Source organism: Rattus rattus, chromosome 2 (assembly GCF_011064425.1).
Source record: "Rattus rattus isolate New Zealand chromosome 2, Rrattus_CSIRO_v1, whole genome shotgun sequence".
Lineage (NCBI taxonomy): Eukaryota > Metazoa > Chordata > Mammalia > Rodentia > Muridae > Rattus > Rattus rattus.
Genome location: NC_046155.1, coordinates 3359147 through 3375294, shown reverse-complemented (window position 1 = coordinate 3375294; position 16148 = coordinate 3359147). Strand labels below are relative to the sequence as shown.

General features: G+C 49.9%; 1 protein-coding gene across 1 annotated transcript; it reads right to left on the bottom strand.

The window, feature by feature from the left end:
* Positions 1-218: 218 nt before the first annotated feature.
* Ankrd13d (ankyrin repeat domain 13D) lies at positions 219-12336 on the bottom strand. The gene is made up of 15 exons (XM_032891239.1): positions 12089-12336; positions 11371-11506; positions 11126-11250; positions 10373-10418; positions 10147-10290; positions 9748-9937; positions 3711-3777; positions 3227-3308; positions 2966-3027; positions 2736-2866; positions 1624-1781; positions 1402-1518; positions 1144-1307; positions 972-1063; positions 219-729 (listed from the first exon to the last, which is right to left on the bottom strand). Exons 1-15 carry the CDS (start codon positions 12176-12178, stop codon positions 516-518), a joined length of 1818 nt encoding a protein of 605 aa, XP_032747130.1. The 5' UTR covers positions 12179-12336; the 3' UTR covers positions 219-515.
* Between the last annotated feature and the right edge of the window lie 3812 nt (positions 12337-16148).

The window sequence follows — 16148 nt, the reverse complement described above, 5'->3', positions numbered from 1 at the left end:
AGTGCTTAGAGTGTCATTCTGGCAGAAAATATTTGAAAGGGTAGGAACCTGTGCCTGAGCTGCAGGGATCTGGGCGTGGGGTGCTTTCCCCCGTAGGTAGACTAGGAAGATCCAGCCTTTTCTTCTCTCCAGCTGGAGTGTGGACCATGGAGTTGGGTGGCAGGCAGAACCTGGGGTTATCATCCAGGGAAATTTCAGAATCTCCAGGAACTCCTGCCCTATGACGAAGTGGTCTTATTTTATTGCTGTAGAAATGGAGGACCCAAAGCCACTCGGTGACAGCGCTAGTGAGGACTATCCATCAATAATCCCCCATCCAGTGTCCCTTAGTTCCAGTCCACGGAGGACAGCAAGCCTACTGCTGACGGTCTTTTTATTTCTACCTTAGTCTCACTGCTAGCCTACCTCCAGTGCCCCAGGCCCAAAGCTCAGCAGCAGACAGTTTATAAATAAATAAATTACAAAAACAGGCAGAAGGAGTGGCCCTGGGGAGCCATCCCCAGTGGCCAGGCATCTCAGTGCTCTGTGAGTGACAGCTGCAGAATCCGCTGTAAGTCTTCTTCCTCCTGCTGACCCCTTCGCTCCAACTCCTCCTGCTCCCTTGAAGACAACTCCAGGGCCAGGCGAAGCTGCTCCTCAAAGCTTGGGGGAGCAGGGGGTGGAGGTGTCTTCTGAGGAGACTCTGGACCCCTGGACTCTGTGGACAGCTGTAGGCTTTCCTGGAGGGCCCTTCACGGTAAAGGTTGAGGGGAGAACAGACCAATGAGAAGACTTGGGGAGGAGCCAAGAGCATGCAGTTTTAAGGCTAAGGTGTCAGGGACAGAGACCAGCAGGCCCTCTCTTGGCCTTATGCTCCTCATGGTAAGCGGCATTTGTCTTGTGAAGGTATGGAGCCCTTGGGTCAGAGCTCCCTGGCTTCCCACCCACCACCAGTCATCGAAGGACCCACACACAGCTCCTGGGGGACTCACTGCTCCAGCTGAAGCTGCTCTTCAAACACTGTGACCCGGGGAGGAGGGTGAATGCCAGGCCTTGTGTTGGTCAGGGCTTCCCACACAGTCACCTGCAGCAGCCAGAGCCCATAATTGTCACCTCAGGCCTGTGGCTGTAGAGGCCATGACCCACCTTCCACTTGCATCCCACCTGCTCTGCCTCTGTGCCAGCCTCAAGCAGGCTCTGCTGGATGGCAAACTGCAGCAGGTCGTCATCCTCATCTCGAAGGGGCTCACTGCGTTCAGCACCCAGCACACTGTACCCCTCGGGCACCTCGAACACAGTGGGGTCCACCTCACATGGAAAAGGGCTTCCTGGGCAGGGCAACAGAAGGGTCACACTCAGCCTAAAGGCTGATTAGAGAGCTGCACTGCCAGTTACGTGTGCCTCCTGTAGCTCTAGTCCTACCTGAAGCAGAAATGGCAGAGCTGGGTTTGGGGACGCACACGGAACTCACAGGTTCGTCGCAGCCGCACAGGTTACTGAAGGTGATGCGGGCATTTAGCACATGGAAGAGGGGAATCTCTGAGGGGAGAGGGCCAGGTTTGAGCTGCGTGCACCCTTCAGTAACCCCAAACCTGAGGAGGGCATCACGCCCAAGTCCTGGTTACCCCTTGGTTGCCCTCTCACCAATCTTGACAGGGAAGCCTGGTGGGAGGCGCAGAGTGATGAAATCCCGCAGCTTGGCAAAATGAGCGTTGCTGATGGCCATGAGGTCGATGATGGGTGTCACCTGGTCACCCAAGGACAGTGGGTGCTCCTCACTTAGCCACAGTGTTGCCTTGAACCTATCCAGTGGACCAGAGCACGAGGGTCAGGGACACCCCCTGGTGCCTCACCCTTTCTAGTCACCTGCCTGTGGCCCCCTTCTCCCTGGTCTGTTCCTGTTGATTGTTGCCCTCAGGGACTCAGCACTGGCTCTAAAGCCTGGGCAGCCGCTGGCCCACTCCGGTGCTGATGATGGCTTTATGCCACTCTTTTGAGCTGCGTGAGGAGGGGCAGAGTCAGCCTGTGGGCTTCTCTCTGGGCCTGGCCCACAGCCTGATTTTTGTCCTCTGTCCAAAACTGGTCAGCACTATCCCTTGACTGTGCTAGGCACACACACATGTACAAAAATGTGCTGTGCTTGAGTGTCAAGCATAGCCCAGGGGTTGGGAGATTTGGGGTTTAAGTCGCAACTCCAACAGTGTCAGAGGCACAGGAGGCTGTGTGAGTTATGTTAGACCTGCTACAAGGCATTGTCACCATGACTACATCCTCGGCGACCATGCACCTCGGGTGGAAGAGAAGAAAACAGACCCCCAGAAGGGAAGATTATTTCCTTGTGATCTGTTGTGCTCTGGTCCCTGGCGCATGCTCAGTGAACAGAAAAAATCAGGAATGGTGTAATCCCACTACTTGGATTGTGTGGAGTTGGAGATTAGCCTGAACTACCTAATGAGCTCCAAGCCGGGGCTACAAACTGGGACCCTGTATCACAAAGCCCCAAACAAACAAGCAAAAGCAAATACATTGGTGACATCACCCGAGTATGACCAACTCCTGGGACCCAGGTGCATGCTAGGTTCTCAGACTGTGGTTAGAGAAACATGGCTCCCACCCTCTGGAGCAAAGTCAAGAGAGAAGCCTACTAGGTGAGCAGATCCCTCACGGTGACGGTGACACACTCCATGCATGACAGGTCTCTGCCAGTACTCAAGGTCCTCTGACGGGGGACTCCCCGACTTTCCCCCAGACCTCACCTCTGTACTTTGCTAGACATCTCAATGGGGCGGCCAATGTTTCTTGATTCCAGGCTGAAGCTGGGGTCAAAGTACTCCTCAGCAGAAATGGCTGTAGGGTTGGTAGGGCTGGCTGCCTGCTGCACTGGAGCCTGAGTGGACCCCCCCCCAGGCAGGAGTTAGCCCTCAGTACGAAGAGACAGTGCCCCACTCACCCAGGCTTGTCCCAGCCCTCCCCTAATCAAGCTCACCGCAGTATGGGAGGAGTGCTGCTGGGCCATCCCCAGGAAGGACTGGAATGGAGTCTTACCCCCTGAGAAGAAGTAGTAGGAACCATGAGGGAACTTTGGGCTACTCCCCAACCTGTGTTCAGCCACTGCCTGCCTAGGAGCCTCCCACTGGGTGGCAGATTCTGGCAGGAAGAGGGAGGCCTCCCATCCTGCCTGGGGTTGTTGAGTTCTGGCACCAGACCGCAGGAAGACTGGGTAGCAGGCAATCGCACCTGGGTTTACCTTTGTTCCTTAACTTGTCCTGATCAGAGAGGTGTTCTGTTCTTGTGCGTGTCACCAGCTCCACATTGGTGGCACTGTACACCTGGGGATGGAGGGGGTTGGGGGAGAGACATGGAGAACTCAAGGTTCAGAGCCCATTTCTCACATTCAACCTCGTCAGCCCAGGATCTAAGTTCTCCTGTTCCCAGAGACAAACTGTTCCCACAGTAGAGCGGGTGGCACCGTCGGAACCCCAGGAGTCACCAACAGGGACATGCAGTTAGAGAGCCAAGAAAAACAAAACAAAACAAAAACCCCACCCATTATTTCATCTAGGAGCCTAGGGAGGGGCCAGCAGGAGGTAGGGCTCTGGACCATAGAAATTCCCTTCGGCTGGCAAGGCTTGTGGTGTGAAAGCTATTCCATCGCTCCCTCCACAGTTTAAGCAGGTGAAGCTCAGTCCCTGGCCTATTCCCAAGTCCCCTAGCCCAGTAGCCCCTCCTGCCTTCGCTTCGTAGCCACTAACGGTCTCCATCTTCTCAGACCGCCATCCCCAGATACCACATTTGTTCCTGAAACAGACCAGACAGAAGTAGTGAAGACCAGTACCTCTAATACACAACGAAAGCCCCTTTACCTAGCTGGCTCTGACTATCCAGTGTCCCTTCCCACAGTGACATATGGACAGCTAGAACATTTGTACAAGGACCAAGGACCAGAAGAACAAGAGAAATTCTTTAGATTTTTTTTTTTTGAGGATTTCTCTGTGTAGCACAAGGATTGGCCTGCCTCTGCCTCCCTAGTTTTGAGATTAAAGGTGGGTGACAGCACACCTGCCTCTTAATTTTTAATTTTATTAGGCATGAGAATGGTGGTGTGGCTCAGTCCATGAATGCAGAAGCATTTATTGTTGAGATAATAAGATGTCTGAGATGATTTTGTTGTTGTCTTGTTTGTTTCACAATGTTGTTTGAGACAGGGTCTCTCTATATATCCCTGGCTGTCCTGGAACCCACTCTGTAGACCAGGCTGGAACTCACAGAGATCCCCCTGCCTCTGGCTCCTCAGTGTGCTCACATACACACAAAAATACAGTAAGGTAATAATAGCAATTCAGATGAGATGAACACAATTCTCGCGAGGCTCAAACTACTGAAACTAACTTAAGGGGAAATAACTCTAGATAAGGTGTTTATAACCAGTGAGGAAATGGTTCTTTTTCTTTTTACCATCACCTACCCAGAGAGGAAAGTACAGGACTGAGTGGCTTTGCCATATAATTCTCCTAACCATTGAAAAAAAATCTGTATCAGGTGCTTTACCAACTCTTCTACAAAATGCACGATTAGGTAATATTTTCAGCTTGGCGGGGTGGTGGTGTACACCTTTAATCTCAGTTCTGGAGAGGCACAGGTAAGCGGATCTCTGTGAGTTCAAGGCCAGCCTAGACTAGAATTCCAACACTGCCAGAGCTACTCAGAGAAATGAGAAATCCTGTCTTGAAAAACAAACAAACAACAAACAACAAACAAACAAACAAACAGGTCTGGTGAGATCGCTCAATGGTTAAGAACACAGAGTTCTGCAGTTCCAGAGAACCTGAGTTCAATTCCTAGCAATCACAAGGCAGCTCACAACTATCTGTAAAGGGATCTGATTTCCTCTTCTGGCACGCAGGTCTGCGTGGAGACAAAATGGTCCTACACTTTTTTTTTTCTTTTCTTTTTTTCGGAGTTGGGGACCAAACCCAGGGCCTTGCGCTTGCTAGGCAAGCGCTCTACCACTGAGCTAAATCCCCAACCCCAATAATCCTACACTTAATTAATAAAGACATAAGTATGTTAAAAAGAGAACAACAATTTTTTTCAACTCATGCTATCAAATTTTGCCACATATCAAGAGCAGACAAAGACATGAAGAGGAAACTGTGAATTCTGGATACAGGTCAACGGAGTGCCTGCCCGGTATGCATGGACACCAGCCCAGAAAGAAGGAGAAAGAAAGAAAGAAAGAAGGGAGGGGGGGGAGGCAAGCAGGCTGGCTATGGACCAATATTTCTTAAAATACATAGACAAAATCCTCAGCCAATTATTAGCCAGTAAATGCTTAGAAGAGATGGAAAGAATTCTATACCACCATCAAGTAACATTATCCCAAGAATGCAAGGCTGGCTCAATATCAAAAGAATCACTGTATGTAACAAATCACATGAGCGGAAAGCTTTAGGAGTGTGGTGGTTTGAATGAGATGGCCCCATAGGCTCATCTGTATGAACGCTTAGTCATGATGGAGATGGATTACAATGATTAGGGAGCAGGGCCTGGTTTGAGGAAGTGTGTCACTGGGGTGGGCTTTAAGGCTTCAAGAGCCCATGCCAGGGCCAGTCTCTCACTCTGCTTACAGATCAGGGTGTAGCTCTCGGCTACTATTCCAGCGCCATGCTTGTGGCCATGCTCCCTGCCACGATGATAATGGACTAAACCTGTAAGCCAATCCCAGTTTTCTTCCTTTTTTTTTTATAGGAGTTTCAGTGATCATGGTGCCTCCTCACTGACTAAGACAAGGTGGTACTGGGGATCAAACCCAGGGTCTTACATATGCTAAGCATACATTTATTACTGAACTATAACCTCCTACCCCCAAAAGAAACTTAAAAAAACAACAGCCCACATGTCATATCAATGAGGCACTGAACAAATCCAACACTCTTTCATAATATATGTATGTATCCAACTTATTCAACAAATTAGAAACAGGGGTTGGGGATTTAGCTCAGTGGTAGAGCACTTGCCTAGCAAGTGCAAGGCCCTGGGTTCGGTCCCCAGCTCCGAAAAAAAGAAAAGAGAGAGAGAGAAAAAAAACAAAAACAAATTAGAAACAAAAAAACTTCTTCACTTGATAAAGAGTATCCCCAGAACCTCATGATTAGTATTAGGTAATGATGAGACTGAATATTTTTCCTTTAGGCTGACATGTCAAGGTTCTTGCCACTTCTAATTAGGAAAACAAAAGAAAGACTTCTATATTGAAAAGAAACAAGAAACACTCTATTTATTGATATGATTTTATATAGCAAAAATATTGAGGCTGGAGAGATGACTCCACTACCGGGTGAGAATTTGGACTCTGGGACCCATAAGGCAGCTGCACTGCCTGTTCCTCCAGCCTCGAAGGCGCTGGCCGCCTCCTTCTGCCTCCTCAGGCAGTGCACACGGGGTGCACATACATGAGTAAGCAAGCACTCTTTCCAAAAAAATCTTTTTTAAATATGAAGTTAACTAAATATCTGGTTGAAATGAGTACAGCAATGTTCCAGTACATGTGGCCAGTATAGAGTTATATTTTTATATTGACAATGAAGAAATCCATATTTTAAAAAATGAGAAGTTGGAGAGATAGCTAAGTGGTTAAGAGCATTCATTTCTCTTTTAGGGGACAAGGTTCCATTCCGAGTACCCACACGGTGGTTCACACCCATACTTGGTGCAGTTCCAGGGGCTCCAACAGCCTCCTCTGACCTTCAAGGATACTAGGCACACACATTGTACACATACATACATGCATGCATACATACATACATACACACATGCAAGCAAAACACTCACATAAAATAAAACACATAAATCTAAGTTTTAAAAAGTAGTGAACAGCTAGGTGGTGGTGGTGCACACCTTTGATCCCAGCACTTAGGAGGCAGACCCAGGCGGACCTCTGAGTTGGGCGTCAGCCTGGTCTATAGAATGAGTTCTAGGACAGCCAGGACTACAAAGGGAAAAAAAAAAAAAAAAAAAAAAAAAAAAAGCTGAGAAAATGGTTCGAGAACTAAATCCCAAAGGCTGTCCTCCAACTTCCATATATGTAACGTGGAATGCCTGTGTGCATATCACACACACACACACACACACACACACACACACACACACACACACGATTAAACATGTTGGGTTTTTTTAAAGTACAAAAAAAAAAAAAAAAGAAGACAAAACAACAGTCATTAAGAACCTGAGGAAAGTTGGGTGTGGTGAGGCGGCCCCCACCTTTAATCCCAGCATTCAGGAGGCAGAGGCAAGTGGATCTCTGTGAGTTCTAGACAAACCTCATGTACAGAGTGAGCTCCAGGCCAGCCAAGGGAAAACCTGTCTTTTAAAACAACAAAACAGAGCAAAAACAAAAACAAAAACAAAAACAAAAAAGAAGGAAAACAAAAAGATGACTTACAGAAATGCAAACAGTAATTGCAGATCACACCATCAGTGTTTTATAGTTAGGGAATATAAACAAAGCCATGTACGGCGGCCATGCCTGCAACCCCAGCACTCAGGAGACTCAGGCTAACAGAGTGCTACAAGTTTGAGGTCAGCTTGGTATTAAAAGTAAGATCCTGTATCAAAAAATAAACGTTAAAAACAACCCCAAAAGTAGAATACATAAAGAATTTTCCAGGCAGTGGTGGAGCATGCCTTTAATCCCAGCACTCGGAAGACAGAAGCCGTGGTTCTGTGAGTTCAAGGTCAGCCTGGTCTACAGTTCCAGGAAAGACAGGGCTACACCGAGAAATTCTGTCTTGAAAAACCAAAAACCAAAACCCAACCCCCCCACCAAAAAAAAAGTGCCAGACAGACTTAAACATAGGCACTAAAGAATTAGAATAGTCATTTGTCAAAAAATAAAAATGAATAAAACGACCCAATTTGCACATGAAAAATGCTCAGTGTTAGCCATTAGAGAAATGCCAATCAAACCTCAATGAGGCGGCACATCTTATCTGTAAGCCTTGCTGGAATACAAAAATCAAAGAATGACCAGTCTGGAGCACTGGTGAGAGGGCAGAGGAACTGGAACCATCATGCACTGCTGGTGGTAAAGTAAAATCATCTGTGCCCATGGGTAAACAGCCTGGCGCCTCATCCAACACAAAGCACTGAGCTCTTACACGATCCAGCAGCTCTGCTAAAGGCTAGAGATGCATCCAGGGGAAATGAAAACACGTGATCACACAGAATTTACATAAAAGGATACAGTATGATTATTCCTAGTAGGCAAACAGCAGAAACAACCCAAAAGTCTACTGATGGAATTATATAAAGAAATGTACAGGGCTAGAGAGATGGCTCAGTGGTTAAGAGCACTGACTGCTCTTCCAGAGGTCCTGAGTTCAAATCCCAGCAACTACATGGTGGCTCACAACCATCTGTAATGGGGTCCATTGCCCTCTTCTGGTGTGTCTGAAGATAACTACAGTATACTCAGATACATAAAATAAATAAACAAATCTTTAAAAGAAATATAGAATAACTATAGGGACTGGAGAGATGGCTCAGAAGTCAAGAGCATTCACCTCTGCTTTTTTGCAAGGGACTAGTGTCAATTCCCTGTACCCACATGGTGGCTAACGATCATCTATTACTCCAGTTCCAAGGGTTCTGATGCCCTCTTCTGGTCTCCTTTGGCACTGCAGACACATAGTGCACATAAACACATGCACGCAAAACCCTTATACACATAAAATAAAATAAATAGATCTAAACCCAAAAAGTAATTATGGTATGTACATACAGTGCATTTAGCCATAAGAATAGGAGAAGAGAGACATGCTACAGTTACAGTGTGGATGAACCTTGAGAATACCATAAAGTGAAAGAAATCAATACACAAACAGCAGCAAATCTGTAAACTCCAGTCCTGTGCAAATTCCAAATAGGGAGATCTATGGAAACAGAATAGATCATTGGATGTGTAGGCCCGGGTGGAGGGAGAATGTAGTTAAATGATTACTTCTTGAGAATAAATTTTTCAAAAATTGTTGTGATGGGGGGAAGGATTGCGGGAGGGGGTGACTGGGAGGGGTCAGTGAGCAGGATGTAAAGTGAATAAGTAAAATAAAAAAAAAAAAAATTTTAAAAATTAAAAAAATTAGGGGTTGGGGATTTAGCTCAGTGGTAGAGCGCTTGCCTAGGAAGCACAAGGCCCTGGGTTGGTCCCCAGCTCCAAAAAAAAAAAGAACCAAAAAAAAAAAAAAAAAATTAAAACCCCCATCCCCAGTAGCACACCTCCTCCAAGGCCACACCTCCTAATCCTTCCCAAACCATTCCACAAACTGGAGACCAAGTATTCAAAATGAGTTGGTGGGGATCATTATCATTCAAACCACCACACTTTCCCAAGATGCTTTTGGTCCTGGTGGTTATCACAGCAATAGGAATCTAACTGAGAGCAGCTTTGATACTTCCAAACACATATATGAAGTGAAAAAAAAACAGAGAGCCGTAGCAACCCCTGCACCTCAATCTAAGCAGCCTCTGGTGACGTGGGTGTTAGCCTCCCATAGGTGTCAGAAACCTTAAGGATAGTGCTTTTTATCAATGGCAGTTTACACTGAGCATGAAGACACACACCTATAAAGGCTCTCAGGATATGAGGTAGGAGGGTCTCTGGTTCAAGACCAGTCTGGGCTACATAGTGAGACCCTAACTTTAAAAGAAAATGTGGGTTTTCTTATCTCTCCTCCATCCCCATCCATAGTATACCAGGCCCCAACTGACCTCTCGAAGGCTACATTGCGAGTGTCCAGGTGGGTGGAGACAATAGGAGAAGTGAGTCGACTGGCCACATGCTCCTCACTGGGCCGCATGGCAGCCAGCAGCACTTCCGGTTCATGCAGAGCTGGACCTAGTGTCTCTGTGTGTACCACCTGCCGGTCATGATCCACTTCCATTACCAAGGCTCCCGCCTCTGTCAGCCACAGGGGTGTCACAGGAGGGGACCTTATTAGTGCCAGGCTCCACCAGTGAGCTCTCCTCAGACAACTGTTGCTAAGGAGATAAGCCCTCAGCCCCTAGATCCCCCTCCACCCTCTGCTTCAGTCTCTATTTTCAGGAAGCACAGAGAGAACGATACCATCCTCACAAGTCACCAGGGAATCTGAGGGTGACAGAGCTTACCTTGACCCCTGAAGATAAAGCTCCTCCGGCCACGCTGCCAGGCCATGTGCTCAAAGCCCAAGAGACTAGTGTCTACCCGCAGACTCTCGCCCCGCTTCCACACACGGTACACGTCGCTCGGGCACATCTTGGACACAAGAGGTACTGCAAGAAGTCTCAAAGTCACTGGGAATCGTCCCCAAATGGCCCACTCCAAATCTCAGTCAGCCAACTGAGCCCCACTCACCCCAGCTAGTGAACTCCCACTTCATTTCCACGTAGAAGTCAGGGGCCTAAGAAAAACCAGAGCTGCCTGTTAGGACTCTCCATGGCCTGGTGCCCAAGCCTAGTAGGCCTTGGGCCTCACAATCCACTACTACTCTTTGGAGCCCACAAATTCTGATACACTGCTGTGGCCCAGCTATACTCCCACTCCAAACAAACCAGGCCAAGGAGAGAGCCCAACTAGGCCCTAAAATGAGCTACACACATAGAAACTATAAGCACTGGGGGCCTGGAGCCAGTTTTGACATGGGCCACAGCCCACTGTAGGGCCCTACAAGGTCCTGTCTTTTCTGTCTCTGAGTCCTTATCTGTAGAGGGGACACAATGGTCCTCCCAGGCCTTCACATGTGCGGAAGCACAACTGTGGCTGTCCCTTGCATACTCAGGATGGAGTACACAGGTCTAGGCATGCCAGGGTCCAGGCTATCTCTACCCACTCATCCTTCTGGAAATTTACATTCTCTAGGAGACCCAAGGCCTACTATTCTACCCAAGAGACTCCTGGTCTCAGAGACCCTTAGTGCTGGTGACTCACTCTCCAAAAGACTCAGTCTCATCTGCATGGGCCTGGGATCCTCTATTTCTTACAGGACTCTTGGCAGAAGAGTTCAAGACACAGATGGTGGGAGAGCACACTGCACAACCTAGATACTTTTCCAAGGGAGCAGGATAGCCCTGTTATGATACCCCACTTCTTTGCTATACCCTACCATACCTGACGGAGTTTGTTGAGCAGTTCTGGAATGCCAGCCAACCTCTGTGTGGCCCTCTGGAAGTCCCGATACTGGAGTACCAACTGTACCATCTCAGGGTCTCCAGTGCTGACTGCCTCCTGCAGGACTGGAGATGATCAACTGCTGGGGAAGCCCTCTTAGTGACCCCAGGCACGGTTACTTACTCCCATTCACCAACCGACCTGGATGCTAGTCTCAAGGGAAGACCCTCTGCCCTGCATAGTACCTGCCCAGCCCTGGTGGCTCTCTTTGCCCACGTTGGCATTATGTCGAAGGAGGACTCTCACAGACTCCAAGTTCCCCAAGGTCACAGCCAGCTCCAGGGGGGTTCGCCCTCGGGGGTCCTCCTGTTCAATGTCATGCTGAGGGAGATTGGACACTCAATACAAGGCAAGAGAGAGCCAAAGCAAGGAGGTCACTGGATTGAAAAGGGCTGGAGTTACTATGGGAAACTAGAGTAACCAGGTCAGTAAGATGATAGAGGGTGGCTTATGTGGACTGATGAGTCTCGGGATAAAGAGGACAGTGAGGACCAGTGGGAAGGAACTGCTCATTTCTCCTGCGCTCTGCTACCCACAGAATTGAAAGCCTGGTGGCAGTCTAGCGAGACAGATTCAGGCTAGGGATGATGAGAGTTTAGACCGGCTTGAGGACTAGAACAAGGCTCTTGTCCTCATTTTAGCTCAGAGGTGATGAGAGTGAATCCGGAGCTTAATGCAATACGAAGTGGGCAAAGAGCAGAGCAAGGCCCAGCCAACGGAGATGTGCTAAACAAATGCTCAAGCTCGAGGGCAGGTGACCAGGCTTTGGATAGAGCTGGACCTAAGGACTCAGAATGCAGCTGCGGAGCACAGCAGGCGCAGGTGAGCTACGGAGTGGATTCCGCACCTTGGCACGGGGGTTGGAGTGAAACCAACCGGATCAGATCCCCTGCAGGGCCTCACCTTGCGGCTGTGCAGTGCGGCCTCCAGTTCGCGGTGCCGATTTGCCCAGACTAGCCGGTGCAGCGGGAAGGTGGGGCCCAGGCCGGCCATGCTGGGCCTCAGCACCGCATCCCGAGTGAACGGCCCAGCCCTTCTTGGCCTGCGCCTGGCACGTCTACTGCGCCTCCGCTCCGAGCCGCACCTCACCTGCACCCGCTGCAGCCCCGCCGACCCCTGGAAGGAGCCGCGGCAGCAAGAAGAGCGCAGGCGGCAGGGAGGGCGGGGCGGGGCCGGGGGCGGGGCTACATGGAGTTAGGGCGTGGCCTCGGACTCTGCGCCCCCTCGCCTCCCGTAGCTACGGCAACCACTGCAGGCCTGCGCGCTGGGGGCGGGCGGAGTGTGTGTGGGGTGCTGTCCAGTCTCCAGGGCAACCATACGCGCCCCAGGAACAGCCGGAACCTCATTTCGAAGCGCCAGGGTCGGTGGGGGCGTTCCGGAGGGCGGGGTATTGCTGCAGCTCCACCTGTGCCCGCAGGGGGCGCCCCAGACCCTGGGCAGATCTCTTAGTGGTCAGAAAGGCGAGGGAAGGCCAGGAGGGGAGCAGGGAGGCTTGGTTGCGCTGGGATTGGGTCCAGGACTGTTGTTCTTGCAGGTCCCCGCCCACAATGTGTCCGTCCATCTAGCCCACTCCTGCGTTCCACCAGCACTGGCGTTTTATAGGCCAGTGAGATGGGAAGTTTTGATCTCATCCCTGCCAGGCCCGGTGCTTAGCTTCTGGAGATGGGCACCCAGCAGCAGCCCCTAATGCTGACCAGTCAAAGCCTCTTTCCCAAGGATCTGCCTGGCCTTGATGTCTAAAAGACATCATACCATGAAAAGGGAACCCTCCAGCAGCACTGGAATCAGGAACAGGAATATTGGGGAACACAAGCTCAGCAATAGCTAGGGCTTTCCTGTTTGGGAGATTGGCTATGGTGCACACTACCACCACATGGGTCCGTTTTGCAGAGGCTGCATTTTACTGCCAACAGGGAAGGAAGAATTTCGAAACAAGGCTGGCACTTCCAGCCCACACAGGATGTAGGATTCAGGCAATCAGGCAGCTTAGTTGGGACCCCTGCTTCTCTTCAGTCGACCATGGGGTCTCTGATCCTGGTCTTGCTGGGGGGTGAGGTGGTAAACCACCTTGCAAAACAGAGCCACTGGTCTCTCTCTTTTTTTAATTTTACATTTAATTAACTATACATTCATTCTTGTGTGTGCTCATGAGGTAAAACAAAAAAACAAAAAAACAAAAACAAAACAAAACAAAACAAAAAACCCAAACAACTTATGAGAGTTGGTTCTTCCCACCCCTGAACTCAGATTGTCAGGTTTAGCAGCAAACACCTTCATTGGATGGCTCTGTTTCCCTCTCTGTAAAACTTGGTGTGATAGAAAAGGGCCATCTAATTTGAGGCTCCCTTCCTGCCCTAGGATGTCATCTCTGCAGCCTGATTGCCACCTTTCTCCCTGTGACAGGGGTTTATAGTAGTCTGGGATCTAGGCCACCCACCTTGTGTGGTGTGGTCAGGTCATCTGTGATGTCTGAACTTTGGGGAAAGCTCAGAGGTCCTGAAGGTTCTGCTGGCCTCTGCTTTCCTCAGAGACTGTTCCTCCCCCACATCTTCACCCTGGACCTGTTTGCTGTAGTCTTGAGCATTTCTCCACCAGTCCTTACTGCTCTGACATTGACCCTCTTTTCCACATGACCATCTCCTAGCTGACAGCGTCCACTCCCATTCTCTCACTGCTACACTGATGTCACTTCCAGGACACCTTTGGTCTTAGGTATTCCATGCTGCTTCATTAGGTTGTCAGAAGCCAAATCTAAATGCCTTTCCCTCTTCCTTCCAGGCCACCTGTGCTGAGCTATCTCATCTTTTTTTTTTTTGTTGTTTTGTCTTTTGAGACAGGGTCTCACTAAGTAGCCCTGACTGTCCTGGGATTCTCTTTGTAGACCAGCTAGCCCCAAACTCATAGATTTACCCGCAAGTACTCCCAAGTGCCGGTGTTAAATGCATGCTCTACCAGGCCCAGCTCTACCTTACCTCTTGACTAACAACATGGCTTCCCTCATATGCTCCATATTCTCATCCCTAGGCATGGCCCAGCCTACTACACTGTTCTCATTTTCTCCTCTGTGGCCTTTCAGTTCTTCCTTCACTGTCACCAATTACAAGGACATCTTTCTTGGGCAGAAGGAATGGCCCTATCTCCCTACTTCTTGCACTGACCAACTATTTGTCTTAGAGCAAGTTCTAATGACCTCAGCCTGCCCTGAAACTTGAAACCCAGCCAGATATGGTAGCAAACACTTGGGAAATGGAGGCAGGAGGATAAAGAGTTCAAGGCCATCCTTAGCTACATAGTGAGTCTGAGGCATTATAACCTCTGCTAACCACCCAGAGCCAAGCAAGTTCAGCCCTCAGTCTGTTCATAGCTCCAGGATGCAGTCACTGAGTAATCTGGGACTGTGCTAAGTTAAGGCTAGCCATTCAGGGCCACAAGGCCTGGTTCCTTCCATTGTGTATTGCTGTCTTATTATACTCATTAAGTGCCTGACCATTTCTGCTGTTAGGAACATCTCCACTAATGACCACATTACTGCTGGAGGTCCAGTTCAAATGCCACTTCATCCAAGACCCCACAGTATCTGTCCCAGAACTGTCTCCTCTGTGCACTGAACAGGAAGGACAGTGGTGCTTACATGTTGTCACTGGCTGCAATGGCCTGGAGCAAAGACACAGGAAAAAGATAGTTCATTCTCAGGAAAGGTAGACTTGATGCTGAGGTACTCAAGCCCAGAGACCCCGGTACAGGTTACACAGTGAGGCCACGGAGAGAGCAATGCTAGACACAGTCAAAGGCCCAGAGATGCAGTGTGGAGGAGAAAAAGGGGATTAACGCAGTGCTTGACGTGCAGGGGGACTTGCTAAGACCAATATGTCCCCAGCCATTCCAAACATGACAGCTGACATGGACTACGGGCCACTCCTGCTTATCACTCCTGCTTATCTGGGAGGTGGACAGAATAATCTACTCCTCGGGGGAGGGAAGGATGGTTACTAAGATCCTCTCCTTTCAGGCCCCAGACTGAAGTGACTGAAAAGTGGTCACCAGACACAAAGAGTCTGAGACAGCAAGGAGTCAGGCACCATTTTTTATAAAAACGCATAGTCTCATTTTCCACTCTTTAAAATCACATTCAAAAATCGGCAAAGAAACGCCCCAGGAGTGAGTAGACAAGAGGGGAGGGTGCGCCCACCCAGCCCCAGGGGGAGAGGGCGCGACACCACACACAGCTGCGCGACTGGCACAAGGGGGCATGCGGTGGGCAAGGTGGCACCTGTGGATGGTGGCCACTGACATGACATGGGCTAGGGGGCTGGACAGTGTGGGTGGGGGCACACTGACCAGCCAGGACAGGGAGGGCCGGCCCCAGCTGGGTTCTTATGCTGTGCCACCCACCTGCCCAGGCTGTCCCACTGTGGTCCTGGGCAGATGAGCCTCACCCAGCCCAGAGTTAGGGATCTAGGTTCAGGCTAGGCCAGTGTGGCCCAACAATCTACAATCGTTTTTCTATGCTCCTGAGTCCAGGCACGCAATGGGAAGAGGGGACTTGCAGGGAGGCCAGCAGCAGCCACTGCCAATGGCAGCCTCCTGATGAGGCAGGTGTCACACACAGGCTTTTCCTAAACAAGGACCCAGGAGCCCGTCACTGTGGGAGATCGCCAAGTCTGGGGAGACAAGGGCCTTCTCTCACCAGTGGCAAGAGGGCAGGACAGAGAGGTCTGTCCCTCTGTGGCATGGGAGCTATGATAGGAAAGTTCAAGTAGTATCCCTGTGTTGCACCTTCCTAGGGTAGGGGTGCTGGGCCACCCAGCTGGGCCTCAGGCTGAGTGTAGCCCACAGAGCCTGAAGTGACACACCCACCGACTGTGGCTTCACCCCATGGAGGGGCAAGAGGGCTGCTGAGGGTTGCTCCTCTTCCCAGTAGGAAGATACCAGGAGCAAGGACCCTAGAGGGATGCGGTGGGGG

Coding starts and splice junctions, on each gene's coding strand:
- Ankrd13d (XM_032891239.1), bottom strand. CDS start 12,178: ATGGCCGGCCTGGGCCCCACCTTCCCGCTGCACCGGCTAGTCTGGGCA. Junction 11,507..12,088: donor CCGCACTGCACAGCCGCAAG/GTGAGGCCCTGC, acceptor AATCTCCCTCAG/CATGACATTGAACAGGAGGA. Junction 730..971: donor GAGCAGCTTCAGCTGGAGCA/GTGAGTCCCCCA, acceptor TTTACCGTGAAG/GGCCCTCCAGGAAAGCCTAC.